Source organism: Mus pahari, chromosome 5 (assembly GCF_900095145.1).
Source record: "Mus pahari chromosome 5, PAHARI_EIJ_v1.1, whole genome shotgun sequence".
In the NCBI taxonomy this organism is placed as follows: domain Eukaryota; kingdom Metazoa; phylum Chordata; class Mammalia; order Rodentia; family Muridae; genus Mus; species Mus pahari.
The window spans coordinates 128,141,842-128,155,582 of record NC_034594.1 but is presented as its reverse complement, the minus strand read 5'-3'; the positions used below and the strand labels follow the sequence as shown (position 1 = coordinate 128,155,582).

Sequence of the window (13,741 nt, the reverse complement as noted above, 5' to 3'; positions counted from 1 at the left end):
GTGAAGTCCAGGGCAAGCATGACACTGTGATGTCCCACCCCAAACAAAGGCAAGATCAAAACAGAGGGCTGAGAACTAAAGGTATTTTGGGATCCGTGTTCTGGGAGGCGCTCTCAGTGGACTGTCCTCCGTCCCATCCCCAGCCGATAGGAAAAGTGTTCCTTCCAGTAAGCACACTGAGCTCTGCTAGTCAGCATATATATTCCACCAGTTCTTTAATGTGATGGCTCCAAAACCAAGTGCAGAAGGCAGGATGGGATGGGACTGGAGAGCACATCTGTAAGAGACACACACTCCTAGGCAGTATGGGTCATCCCTGACTTCCCTAGTCTAGGACATATGGCAGAAGGATACCTTCAGTTCTCTGAGTCACTGTGGAAGAAAGGTCTGTCCTTGTTCTCTTTGTCCTGGCTCTGCAGTGACTGCCCAGGCAGAGCACAACAGGCTAGCCTGGACTAAGCCAGCTGCGGCAGGACTGCATGGCCCAGGAGGGAGCACCTGTGTGAGAAGCTCCTTTCTCGATGACACACCACACTCAGTTCCAGCCTGTGTCAGGTCTACAACACTGTTCGGCCAATACCTTCAATCAGTGAGGTCGCCATACACACTCAAAATAGATCCTACAATTTAAAGCCAGAGTCACAAGCCTTCATCCCTGACCTACGAGGGAACCTTACTAAAGGATGCTCTCTGAATGGGCCCGACTGACTCTCCTCTGCTAGCAGAGAACATGGCTTTAAGTGCGGTAATTTCAATTCTTAGACTGTTCATGGCTTTGTAATGTGGAGTGTGGGTTTCAGTACTCAGACAAGGCCCACATTGATTTTTAACAAAAGGCTTCTATATTTTAATGCAAATCTGAGGCCTGCCCATGGTCTATGTTCACAGAAGACTATTCAAAACTTTAAAATTTCGTGAAACAAAAATAACACAGAACCCTACATTGAAGCCCTTTGTAATACTCACATTTTCTCCTCATCTGAAAAGAACTAACATCCCTGTATCAAACACCAGAGCTTCACGCAGACACAGCGCCGACCGCCTTTTGGTCTTACTAATCATCTTTTAGCTTTTACCAACAGGAAGCTTTCCTTATCTATCATGATCCTAAACAAGATAAAATACCCTTCTTTTAAAAATTGTTACAAATATTTATTTAAAAGTGCAATTTAAAAGTTAGCTGCGCACGCACATCATTGGGAATAATAAAACAAAACAAAAAGGGGACCCAAAAGTCAAAATCCCAAGGAATACGAACAACCCAGGATTTGTTTTTTTAAGTTGGCATGCTAAGGGATGCACAGAAAGGCGAAGCAAGAGAGGTTAAAGATCGGACCTGTTCAGATGCCGCTCTTCCCAGCACAGAGGACGCCTGAGCGGCAGCCTCCAATGGGAAAGGCTGGCTCTGGTCCTGTCGGCTACGGCAATACCAGACTATGCATTTTGGGACATTCTGAGAAATCCCACATTCATGAGCACAACTGAGGTATGGGAACCGTCACCCGAAGCCTGAAGTGTAGTGTTAGCAGTTTCAGCCACTTCAACCCAATAAACCATCTGTCAGGGAATTTGGACTCCCTCAGTAACTCCAATGGACGATGAAGTCAAGTTGTTCTTAGAGAACAGAGTACCAAGTTCTCCTCCCCATCCATGCTATTACTCACAGAGTAAGGGACCTCTGGCTCAGAACCAGCCTTTCTGCGTCAGGACAGTTTCTGCATAAATGTAACAGATGTGCTGACCCTCCTACCTCATCTCTGAGTGCCATCGGCATAAAAGCATCAGAGAAGAAGGCGTGTCCCACCCAGCTGAGCATTGCTGTGCTGTACAAGGGGCTCTACATTTGTAAGCTGCACCTCTAAGGAGACAGCCCTGGGACAGACTAGGTCAGCAGCTCTGGCCAGGCCCTGGGAGATATCACCAGTCCTTCCATAGGCTAGACCAACACAGGTGCTGCTGTTCTCAACTGCTCCAGTTTATTAAAGCCTTTTGTCATCTGCACCCGCACCCCCAAGGGATTTCACTATTTCCTGTTGCTTATCCCTGCCACAAAAACACCCGGAAAAGCAGTTTAATCTCAGCTCTTACCCAGCAAAATGAGACACTGCATTTCTGTCACGAGGTGTTTCTGAGCCTTCTGTTCTCAGCAACAGCCAGCTCTCAAGGGCTGAGAAACATAACAGCAATGAGAAACGTACATCCCCAGATGCCCTCATTCTTGCCAGGCTTCTTCTGAAGGGAGAGTGGCACCCATCGAAGTTGGGAAAGGGTCTGAGCAGAAGGAAAGGCTGCCAGAGACCAGCAGAATGAGCAACGGAGTAAACGGGGCTGTTAGTTCTTCTGAGGACTCCGAGTCCTTCCTTCCTCAAGGAGCGAGGTCCAGTAAGGCAAAGCGGGGGCTTGCTGTCCTCAGGAAGAATGGGCAGCTGGGGCTTCTGCTATCCAGCCAGGCATGTGGTCACCTCTTCCCTCTTCTAAGCTTGCCCTTTGAGCGCTGGGAGAGAGGGCTGTCTCAATGCTGGAGTCACAGAGGAAGCGGGGTAGAGGTGTGTTTCTGGGAGAGGAATGTAAGTGGCGGAGTGCTTGCTTCTCCTCTCCCCTGGGTCCTCGTGCAGAAGTGCCTGAGGCGGGGCCACGATCACAGCACTAGGAAGAGGATCAGCACGACCACCAGGACTGCGAAGAGGATGGCTATGGCACACCACTGGCGCCGATCTGGAAGGCAGGACACAGAGGTGACCTTCCCAGGATTAGGTACTCCCCTTCCTGAGACACAGGTCCTCAGACTTTAGGACAACATTGCTGAAGCAGAGAAGGGACAGAGCATGCACATGGCAGGGCAGGGCACCAGGTCCCCTGTGCTGCTCTGCCTTGGGGCTACACTTCAAACACATCTACAACTCTGCCATTAAGTGCAGGCTTTGAGTCCCGAGCCTTAGCTGAAGCCCATAGATCTTAGCTCTCTGCTGCTGGCAGGTGCACCAGTGAAAAGGCTTCTGGCACTGGTGTGACAGATTAAAGCCTGCTTTAATCTCCCACAAAGAAATATGCTTCCGCAATGCGCATGCTCTCTTCCTGAGCACTGTGAGAGGGTGGAGAAGAGAGGCAGACACTGCTGGTCGGTTCAGGAAATGAACGGCTGAAAAAGCAGCTCCCAGGGCAGAGAATGACTAATTTCATATCACACCTAGTCAGATAAGGAAGACTAGTTAGCCAGTAACTGTGTTCAAATGATTTACATAGTATATCTGTAATGAAAGCCAATGCCTTCTGAAATTGTTAGCCCTACTGACAGTTTGGAGCAATTGGCGCAGGATACAGAAAGGCTACAGTTCCTCTAGATGGTTGAAAGCAGAGAAGCCCTCTGCAAGACAGAAAGGCAGACAGGCCCAGGGACGCCTACTGCAGCCCACAACCCTGAGACTACAACTGTCCCCGAAGGGTTAAAGAACAGCTGCATGGCATACTATGCAGGGCCCCAGCTTGAGGCACCCACAGAGACAGCACCATCATTAGGACGCTTATGTAACTTGCAGAAATGTGGACCACACAAGTGGCATGTCCACTAGCAGGTCCTAGTGTCCTCCACAAAGGACCTGGATGATACAAAGGAATGTTACTAAGAAGCTAGGCATGCTGGGTATGTCTCTTAAGTTAACACTAGGAAGGCTGAGACAGGAGAATTCCCACAAGTTGACAACCAACCAAAGTATCAAATCGGCCAGAGCTATACAAATTCTGTTAAAGAACAAAAAGCAAAGAAGGGCATGATGTGGAATGACTGAGTGCCCAAATGTCTGCTGCACAGGCATGAGCTCCAACCCCCCTCACCCAGGGAAACAGAAGGCATGGCAGCATGCTCCTGGCGCCAGTGCTGTTGCGGAGCAGACAGGTAGTTCCTTGGGACTTAGCTGGCCAGTCATTCTAACAGAACTTACAAGTTCTAGGTCTCAAAAAATAAAGATGATAAGGTAGGAAGTAACAGAGGTAGACACCCTAGTTGACCTCTAGCCTCCACTTGCACATACACAATGCCATCATTATGAGAATGTAGCTGAACCAGAAGCAATGAGCCAATGAAACACAAGTATACAGGTGTATGTAAAAGTGGAGATGCTGTTAAAGTCTATTGGACAGCCTTCAGATCTCAGCACAGCACAGTTTTGATGAGCATATTATAGGATGGTCTCAATTTAGGAAAATAGATAGCAACTCTCCACAGAGCAAATCATACACTTACTTAGTGCCACAGCAGCAACCTTAGAGCTGTTTTGTGGCCAAAATGTGAATACCAACAAGCACAGCAAATATCTTTTTGCTGGACCACCTTGTCTACCCCACACACCAGAAACTCACTGAGTCACTAAGACCCAAGTCTACCCACTCCTGTCTGAAGCAGGACTGCTCTGAAGGGTGTGAGGAGGCCTGCCACGGGCAAATGCCACTGTTTGGAAAGCATTCTCTTTTCTCTTTAAAGATACAGGACCATAGTTTCCAGTCCAGCATGGAAGGAGTCTTCCTTATCACTCCACCCTAACAAGCGTGAACACGGTGACAATCAGCCCTTCTCAGACCCTCTGGCACTGATGTGACAGATTGTTTTGAGATCGCCTTTCCATACAGGTTTGGTAACAAAGCAATGAACTTAACCAAAAGTTATAGAAGAGAAAAGAACAATTACAAACTGCCTGGCCAATAAACTGAAACACATACTATAGCAATATTTCTTTGATAGCAAGCAAAAATTAAAATGAAGGGTATTTCATGCTAACTGCTCAGTTAACATACAGCAGAGCAGTTGTAGACTCTCTTCTGTATACAAATATAACCAAATATCTCATGCTGTTTCCCAAACTCTTCTTTCTGGACAAAGTGGAATAAAACATGAGAAAGCTTCAGTGTTGCAGACACTCTGCAGGACTTTCCTACACTCTTCACACCCAGAATGCTAGAAAACAAAACACACAGACCGCCTTTGTTCACTTGCTCTTCCTGACAGAGCTGATGCTGAAGGAGCTACTTGACTGTACCACAAACATGCACACCAGTGAGAGGCTAGTGTTTAAACTGCTTATGTAACACTTCCTTAAAGAAATGTTTTTTGTTTATTTGTTTGTTTTAAATACAAGGGTACTGAGAAGATAACTCAGTGGGTAGCGTGTCTGCATGAGACCCTGAGTTTAGTTCCCCACAGGCAGGTAAAAGCCAGGCATATTGGTTTGTGCCCATAACCACAGTGCTGGGTTGGGGGAAAGACAAGGAGGCAGAGATAGGTGGATCCAGGAGCTTCACACTGCTTAACCAGGCTAGGCAAAATGGTATGGTTCTGGTTAAGGAGCGACTTAGTCTCCAAAAACTAAGGCTGAAGGCTGGAGAGATGGCTCAGCAGTTAAGAGCACTGACTGCTCTTCTAGATAACCCTAGTTCAAGTCCCAGCACCCACATGGTGGCTCACAGCTATGCAACAACAGTTGCAGGAAACCAACATCCCCACAGAGACATACATGCAAGCAAAACATCAATGTATATAATAAATAAAAGAGTAAATAAATAAGGCTGAGTAAATAAATAAGGCTGAGAGGCTAGTGAGATGGCTGAGTGGGTAAATGCACTTGCTGTCAAGCCTCACAACCTGAGTTAGAGCTCCAGTTCCCACATGGTGGGAGAACTAACTCCCTCAACATACATGTGTACACAGGCAAGTGCACAAACAAGAGAGAGAAAGACAGATGGACAGACAGCAAAATAAAAATGACCTCTGGTCTCCACACATGCACACTACTGCAAAAACACATATACACACATGTACACCACACATACATACATAAAATTTAAAAGCAAATACATAAATAAAGTAGAGGACTACGGGTAGAGAACAGAGGAACCAGAAAACAAACTTCAGACCCTTCTCTAATCACGGGGCAGATACTGAGCTGGAGCCTGCTTCCTGTATAATACACACAGCTTCAGGCAAAGAACCTGCTTGAAGCATAAAGGCATTTAACCTAGAGAGAACGGAAAGAACTCCAGATATGCACTTCATTTTGATTTGGATTTGATGGGTTCTTGTCCTTTAGGTCTCTCCATCGAGCAGAGCAGTATTTTTTGAATATTTACAAAGCAGGAACATATCGGTAGCACCTTTGCATTGTTTTTCATCCAATGCTCACCACTCCGAGGTGCTTGCTACAGAACACAGGGCCTCACCCCTGCCTGGTTAAGTACTAAAGACTCTCCCATTGAGCTCTATCTACAACTCTCAATGATTTAGTTAAAAAGTGAAGGGGGGGGGGCTGGAGAGATGGCTCAGCGGGTAAGAGTACTGACTGCTCTTCCAAAGGTTCTGAGTTCAATTCCCAGTCAACCACATGGTGGCTCACAACCATCTGTAATGAGATCTGATGCCCTCTTCTGGAGTGTCTGAAGTCAGGTACAGAGTAATTACATATGATAAATAAATAAATCTTTAAAAAAAAAAAAAAAGAAGAAGAAGAAGAAGTGAAGGCCGGACGCTGCTGTGTGGCCGAGCCAGGAGGGACACTGCTGAAGAGTGCACAGGCTTCTGTGTTTCAGTCCTCCATGTCACATGCACCTGACATCCAGAAACCACCAAGGGGAATAAGGAGGCAGGAATTGGGGAGGGTCTTTTATAAGGGGGTATTCTATGGCTCAAAGCACTCAAATTATCTCAAGAAATATCTCAGGTCTTCCTTTCACCAGGCAACAACCTCCAGATAAAGAGGAGACACTGGATTTTGACTTGAAGTACATCATTTCCTGTCGGTCAGGGGAGGCAATTTGTAATAATCAGAAAAATGTAGATTAGAAAACATCTTCAAATATGGTAACTGACCTGAAACCTTACTTCTTCATTTCCATCCTGGCACACAACGCTAGGACAGCACTCTATAGGACGTCACAGTCTGAAGAGGTAGGTATTTCCCCAATGATGAAAGGAAGATAGCTCACAGAAAACAGCAAGCGTTATAGCAATTTCAATTTTAAGGAAGTTCCCGAGGGACGGTGAGCAAAAGTGCCTGCTGCCATGAACACGTGCCATGAAAAGTATATGCACGCATGCACATGTGCGTACACACACACACTCTCACACACACACACACACACACCACATGCTAAAATAAAAATATCAGAAGAAAAATGTTAAGTTCTCTAATGTGGCAAGAAAAATGAAAAACAAAGTAAAAACAAGATTTGGGATTGTAGGGAAGTTTCTCCACTGGGAGAACACTCGAAAACGTGTATTGGGAACAAGACTCTCCCAACGTGTGGTCCACAAGCACAGGCTATGGCTTCTACACACTACCATTCCATTTTCTGACCCGAAAGTAGCACAGACAAATATGCCAGAGGCAAGAGAAGGTCACAGACAGAGTCACACATACATACCACTGGTCATGTGAGACACTTTTGCAAGTTTCTTCATCACGTTGTCCAGTCGAGACTGAGTGCTCTCCAGCTCGTGAGAGAAATCATCCAGCATGCTGAGAGGAGGAGAGAGCAGGCAGTAAGCAGAGTCTTGCATTTGTCACGCTATAAAGTAAGGCTGGGCCTGCATCTCAGTAGATAGGAAGTGTCCTCTGGGACTCAGGATGCACTCTGTTACCTCAAATCCTTGGAACGACTTACAGTTTGGTTTGTTTTGGTTTGTGTTTTTAAATAAATTTGGAAAATATATGCTTTAAAAAAAAACATGTTACATATGCTATAGATTAGTCAACAACCTTAGCAGGGTCTGGGGTAGTTCCCATTATCAAGAATGCTTGTATTTCTGCAGAAGAACCCATGAAGAATCACAGCTACAGTCGGTTTAGCTGAGGTTTTTCTATCACACAAGTCTGCTGCAAATTAAACACTTGGATTTGTAGATGTCAGAACTGCAGACAAGGCAGTGTGCCGCTGACTATACAGCACCGCCAGCCCAGGCACAGGGCCAGAGAGCCCGGCTTTGTTAGGTCTTTGAACAAGGAATCTTACACAACTCTTTGAGACTCTTGATACCTGTTAAACAGGGTGACTATGCCAAAGCAATGCCTGTTGAGGGGGCCTTCGAGAAGCACATAATACACAAAAGTACTTTATGTCAATGTGAGTTCAGAGTATATTCTAAATCAGGTAGATTCTCCTTTAAAGCATCCTGCCTTATTATAAATTCAAAGCCAGAGACTTGACATCCCTGATGGTGGATGGGGTAGGGTGGGGATGTGTGCTCGCTCTCGTTCTCTCTCTCTGAGTGTGTGTGTATGTGTGTGTGTGTGTGTGTGTGTGTGTGTGTGTGTGATGGATGCATCATCGCTGCATAAAAGCAGTGTTTCTCCAAGGAGAACTGGAGAATCAGCTCGGGAGGCCTCTGTTATTTGCCATCCAACGTGCTGCTGGAAACAGCACTGAATACTGTATTTGTATTCTACCAACCTTTATTTCATAAATTACTGTACATTTCAGACTTCAGCTTCTGACTAGTACATGATTAGTTTGAGGCTAAAATTAATACACCAATTAGTACCAGAGCCTTCCTACAAAGACCTTATTTACTTCGACAGTGTCACTGGCAGCTATAAACCACTGCTCTGGGTGTGAGCCCACAAAGGAAACATGACAGTCCTTTAGTATCTAGAACTACCAAATCCTCATTAAGTTAACTATCACACTCCACACTGACAACTAAGTAAATAAGTCTTTGTTCTATACATGAGTTTAGTTCATCTCAGATCCTGGCAGCACTTTGGTCCTGTAGCTGGCAGGCATCTCCAGGCCGAGCACTGAAAACCAAGGGCTACTTGTGTGTGTTGGGTGTAACTTTTCTTACTAAAGATAAAACGGGCATGCCGATCAATCCCCAGCCAAGCACAGCCACACCAAGTTTCTGCCCAACAGAGAGACATACAGGTCACAAATGCCACTTTGTATTTTTTCACCACTGTGCTTTCTAAAAAGTTTTAAAATTTGAGCCAGGATCTCAAATGCAGTCCAGGCTGGCCTTGAACTTATAAAGATGACCCTGACCTTCTGACCATCCTGCTTCTACCCACCAACTGTGTGAACCACTACATCTGGCTACAGCTGGGGACTGTATGCTAGGCAAATGCTACATCAACTGGCCTCTGAAATTAATTTTTAGTTATATTTAATCTAGGCTACTATATCTGAGTTGTCCCTTCAGTGTGAAATATAAAGATGATTGATAAACTTCCCTACCCCTTTGCTCCAAACTCTAGCATTCCCTTTCTGCTCATTTGAGTTCAACTGGTCACATCCCATGCTCAGTAGCCACATGAGGCTGGTGGCTATTCTCCTAGGCAGCATATGTATCAGTTCAAGGCCCTTATTTCTTCCCTTTTATTTTTACCAGAAGGACAAACACCTAGTTTAAAGAGTAAAACAGTCCTGCAGGGATGTTGTGGTAAACCACAGTTCTCTTCTGTTACCTGTGTGTTCTTATCAGTTTAGCTTCTTCTGGTCCTTTCTCCTCTTGTGAAGTAGCATGCTTGTATCTTATGATGCGGACTTTAGTCCCCAGACTTGATGGTACAGAACTATCACATTAGGATTTAGCTCTAGACCATGTGATTCCCACCTCTCCCCTCCTTCCCACTTCTCTGAGATATATATATATATATATATATATATATATATATATATATATATATATATATATAGTGTGTGTGTGTGTGTGTGTGTGTGTGTGTGTGTGTGTGTGTGTCACAGTTTGGTTAGGTCAATATTCAACATTAACATTACACCACCTGAGTGCAGGCTAGTCACACTGAGAGGTCTGTGGTGGGAGTCACACTGCTTCAGGTTCATCCCCCTCTGGCTCAGGGGTCAGCTTTCTTGGGCCTATTGAGTCCATCACCTTCCTGCTTTCCGTAAGCTAAACTAGTATAACTCATGTTTCCTGTTCTATGTTCTCCAGAGGATTTTATCTTTGCAAAAACATTTCTGTTGTTGCTGTGCTGGCTTTGAAGGGAATGGAGATAGATCATCAGCATTTCAGCATCTTTAACTAGGAGGATCTCAGGTTGCCTTTCTTTTTAAGCTGCCTCACCAACAAAGTAGCTGAAGCCCTTTCATTTTAAATAGAAACTCACCCTCTGTTTAGGTTCCTGTTCCTCTAGATCCTCACCTGGCACAGCCACTCTAGTAAAATCATCTAAAACCCAGCACCTGCTCAAGGCATCACTCCAAACACTGCCTCCCTGCCTTTCCTCCATACTGAAAAGGAAAGTCCCGCCTCCTCATCACACTGACAGGCCACGCCTGCTGTGCTCTGACTCCCCCTTCCCCATGGCAGACACTGAAAACATGTTGTGTGTGTGTACACTTGCCCCCCGACTCTCAGGTGCTTCCTCCATCCTACACACATCTCTGCAGAGTCACTGGCTCTCTTGGCCCCAGGTTTCAGCTGACCCTCTGTCTTGGAAAAGACAGGGCTCTCCGGCTGGCTGAACTGGCCTATCGCAGTGACAGTGGCTCTTTCCCCACTGCCACCATGGGACTACTTCCCTTCATTTGTACAATGTGTGCTATGACTGGGAATCAGCAAGCACTCTGAATGGCAGGCAGCGTCTATCCTGCTCACTCCTATATCCCCAGGGCCTCCAGACAGCCTGGTGCGGAACACGTGCCCAGGAAGAACGGGTAATGAGCATATGTAACAGTGAACATTAAGAAACATCCAGGTATACACCCCCACTCACCAGGGGAAAAAGTAGAATGGCATATTACACAGCAGCACTCAGAAAAGCTGTCTGTGCATTTCATACTTGAGTGTAAGAGACAGGTTCTTCAGCAAAAACAATTTTGAAGAGTTATTTATGTTTTGCCTTTTTTTTTTTTAAGATTTACTTATTTACTTTATGTATGTGAGTACACTGTGGCTGTCTTCAGACACACTAGAAGAGGATGTTGGATTCCACTGCAGATGGTTTTGAGCCACCATGTGGTTGTCAGGAATTGAACTCAGGACCTCTGGAAGAGCAGCCAGTGATCTTAACCTTGGAGCCATCTCTCTAGTCCATGTTTTGTTTTGTTTTTTTTATTCCTTTGTTTTGAGAGGGAAGATTGTTTTTGCTAATTACAATCAAATTTGAATGTTCTTTTGTAAGACAGGACTTATGTTAGTGCAGTGGGTACTGGGATGGATGGCAGCTGGGAGTCCTAACACCACCTTCATGCCCATCCTTCTCTTCAGGACACTGTCTCCAGAGGGCAGGGCTCTTTCTGCTTCCCATTCCTAACTATGCCTCAAGAGTCTGCTCAGAGAACTTAGTGTGTCCTTTAAAGGGTATTTAAAGTAACAGCTTTGCCTAAACCACAGTTGTTAATTTTATCTGGAATTTGCTTCTTTGGGGGAGCTACTCTGTGCAACAAAGTCAAAACTGCAACCACACATTACGTAGCTTTTCTCTTTAGCGGCCATGTAATTCACTGCTAGGCTTTCAGGGTCTTAATCAGCGTCACTGCAGATAAGGGCATCTCACTACTCACACTGCCTGTTCCTCCAGCTCCCCTCCAATGCGCTGGGACATGTTCTTCAGCACCCCGATGCTGCCAGAGACCAGCTCCAACTGCTCATCCTGCTGTTCCACAATCAACTGGTGCCAGAGAAACGGAAATAAGCAATTAAAATCCATCTTACCTGGTTCCAAGCCCAGCACTCCAGCAGCTGCTAGTTTCCTTGCCAGCTTGGGACAATTCACATTCAAAAGCAAAGCCCAGAAATCAAAGCAGCAGACCATTGCCTCTGAGAACACACTGCTCCAAAGCCTGGATTGTCAAGCTACTGCTATCCCCTGCTGATCCAACTTGTGAACAGTCAGCGGGGCTTGAAACCACCAAGAGAGATTTACTCTGCTTGGCTGAGGTCCAATGAGGGAACAGACAATGGCCATCGCTCACAAGCATATGACCACCGCATCAGGGGTTGGTTAGGAAGAGCAAGCCCACCGCCAAGATCAAGGTCTCCGTCCACAACAGACGGTCACAGTGTCAGTGAAAGACAGCCTAGCAGATCTCTGGATGTGGGAGGACTGCATAGAGTCCTTTTCTTCTTCAAGGACAGTAAGTTACCTCAAAGACAACTGTTGGCTGACAAAGACATACTTTCAATTGTGCTGTGGTTCCCTTACTCTCTATTACAAACTTTGCTTCATTGTAACATTTTGAGAGCAAACAACTAGTCAGGACAACATGATAATATAAAAAGAACAAGGGAACACAACGCCTACATATAAGCATAAAACACAGTATTTATGAACCAAAGTTTCACCGGACAACTGATTCTCACATCCTGATCCATAATGTCATCATTAGCCTGCTTTTACTAGCCTAGCTATTGGTAAAAGCAACAACACAAGCCAGCGAGGTTGGCTCAGCCCTACAATCTCAACCCTCAGGAAGCTGGGGCAGAGTGATTATGAGTTCGAGACCAGCCTGGACTACATAGCATGACTCTGGCTCAATAAAACCATATCAATAAATTCATAAGTAAATGAATGCAACAACATGGAGATAAATAAGTTCATTTTCCTTCAATGCTTCAACCTTCATCAAAGCAACTGTTTTTATGTAGAATGAAATAAATTAACAACTTTCAATGGACAAAACAAGAACTTAGTGTTTCTGAAAGTATCTTTGTTAAAATAAACAAAAGGCTAAATGTACAAATAAGAAGTTGGGGAAGAGGGAATGTTTTCTTTTTAAAAATCCTTGGCCTTAGCTGGGACAGGCTGCATGCAAAAGGCAGAAGCAGGCAAATCTCCATGAGTTGGAGGTCAGCCAATCAACCAAAGCTACACAGCAAGAACCCATCTCTGAACAACAGCAACAAAACCAAAGCCTGTACAAATCCCTGGCCTTGTTGGTTTAGATGTCAGTTCTGCTCTTCCTGAGAGCTGATCAAGTGGACACCAGGCTCTCAAGATTTTAAATGGTGTATACAATCATTACATACCTGACAGCCCAGCATACGGCAGCTGGGTCTAAGCTACTTGTCTTTAGGTAATAAGCTTGTGGAGAGTCAGGGGAGGCACCCTCCGGCTACCTCCTTCCTTGACCAGCTGTTCTCAGGTACCTGCTGCTGTGCCTGCTGCTCCTCGATGAAGTGGGAGTTGGCTAGCTGTAGCTCCCGGTCAAGGCGCCCATAGCGATCTGCCACTCCAGCATTCCAGCTCTGGCTGCTGCTGTCTCCTAGTAGTGCCTGTGTGAGCAGGGACAACCAGTCAGGAAGAACACCAAGAGCCACTACTGACCAAGTCAAATGGCCCTCAAACCTGGACCAGGCTCTGATATGGGCATTCAGGTTAGTACCTGTTAGATGGTTTGAGGAACACCAGAGAGGTGTATTCAAGACCTCCTGATGAGTCTCACAGATCGATGCTACGCCTAAGGAGAGTGGCTGGGGGAAGAGAGGGAGTGTGGAGAGCACAGTTAGGGTGGGCTGGCTAAGGTCTGTTTAAGTGTGTGTCAAAGGCCCAAGGGGTAAAGGCCACCTTAGCCACTTGCTGGCTTCTTTGAAGGGTTCAAGGCAGAGGGGATAAGCTGGCCGATAGCTTTTCCCAGGTAGAGCTCAAAAAAAAGAACGAGAGGGGGGAGGTAAGTAAGAACAATGAAAACAACAAACCCAGCAAACAAGAAAAACACACAAATCAGAACTTAAATTCAAAGTTTAAGTTCTAGATGACAGCTGCTCATCTTTTAAGGAGTGAATATATATATATAT

General features: G+C 45.6%; 1 protein-coding gene across 1 annotated transcript in view; it reads right to left on the bottom strand.

The window, feature by feature from the left end:
- Positions 1-1,130: 1,130 nt before the first annotated feature.
- Positions 1,131-13,741, bottom strand: part of Stx6 (syntaxin 6) — a 42,784-nt gene continuing 30,173 nt past the window's right edge. Inside the window, exons 5-8 of the mRNA XM_021197701.1 lie at positions 13,094-13,219; positions 11,509-11,615; positions 7,408-7,502; positions 1,131-2,715 (exon numbers count right to left, since the gene is read on the bottom strand). Coding sequence (XP_021053360.1) covers positions 2,639-2,715; positions 7,408-7,502; positions 11,509-11,615; positions 13,094-13,219 — 405 coding nt within the window. The 3' untranslated portion in view covers positions 1,131-2,638. The remainder of the gene's footprint in view (positions 2,716-7,407; positions 7,503-11,508; positions 11,616-13,093; positions 13,220-13,741) is intronic.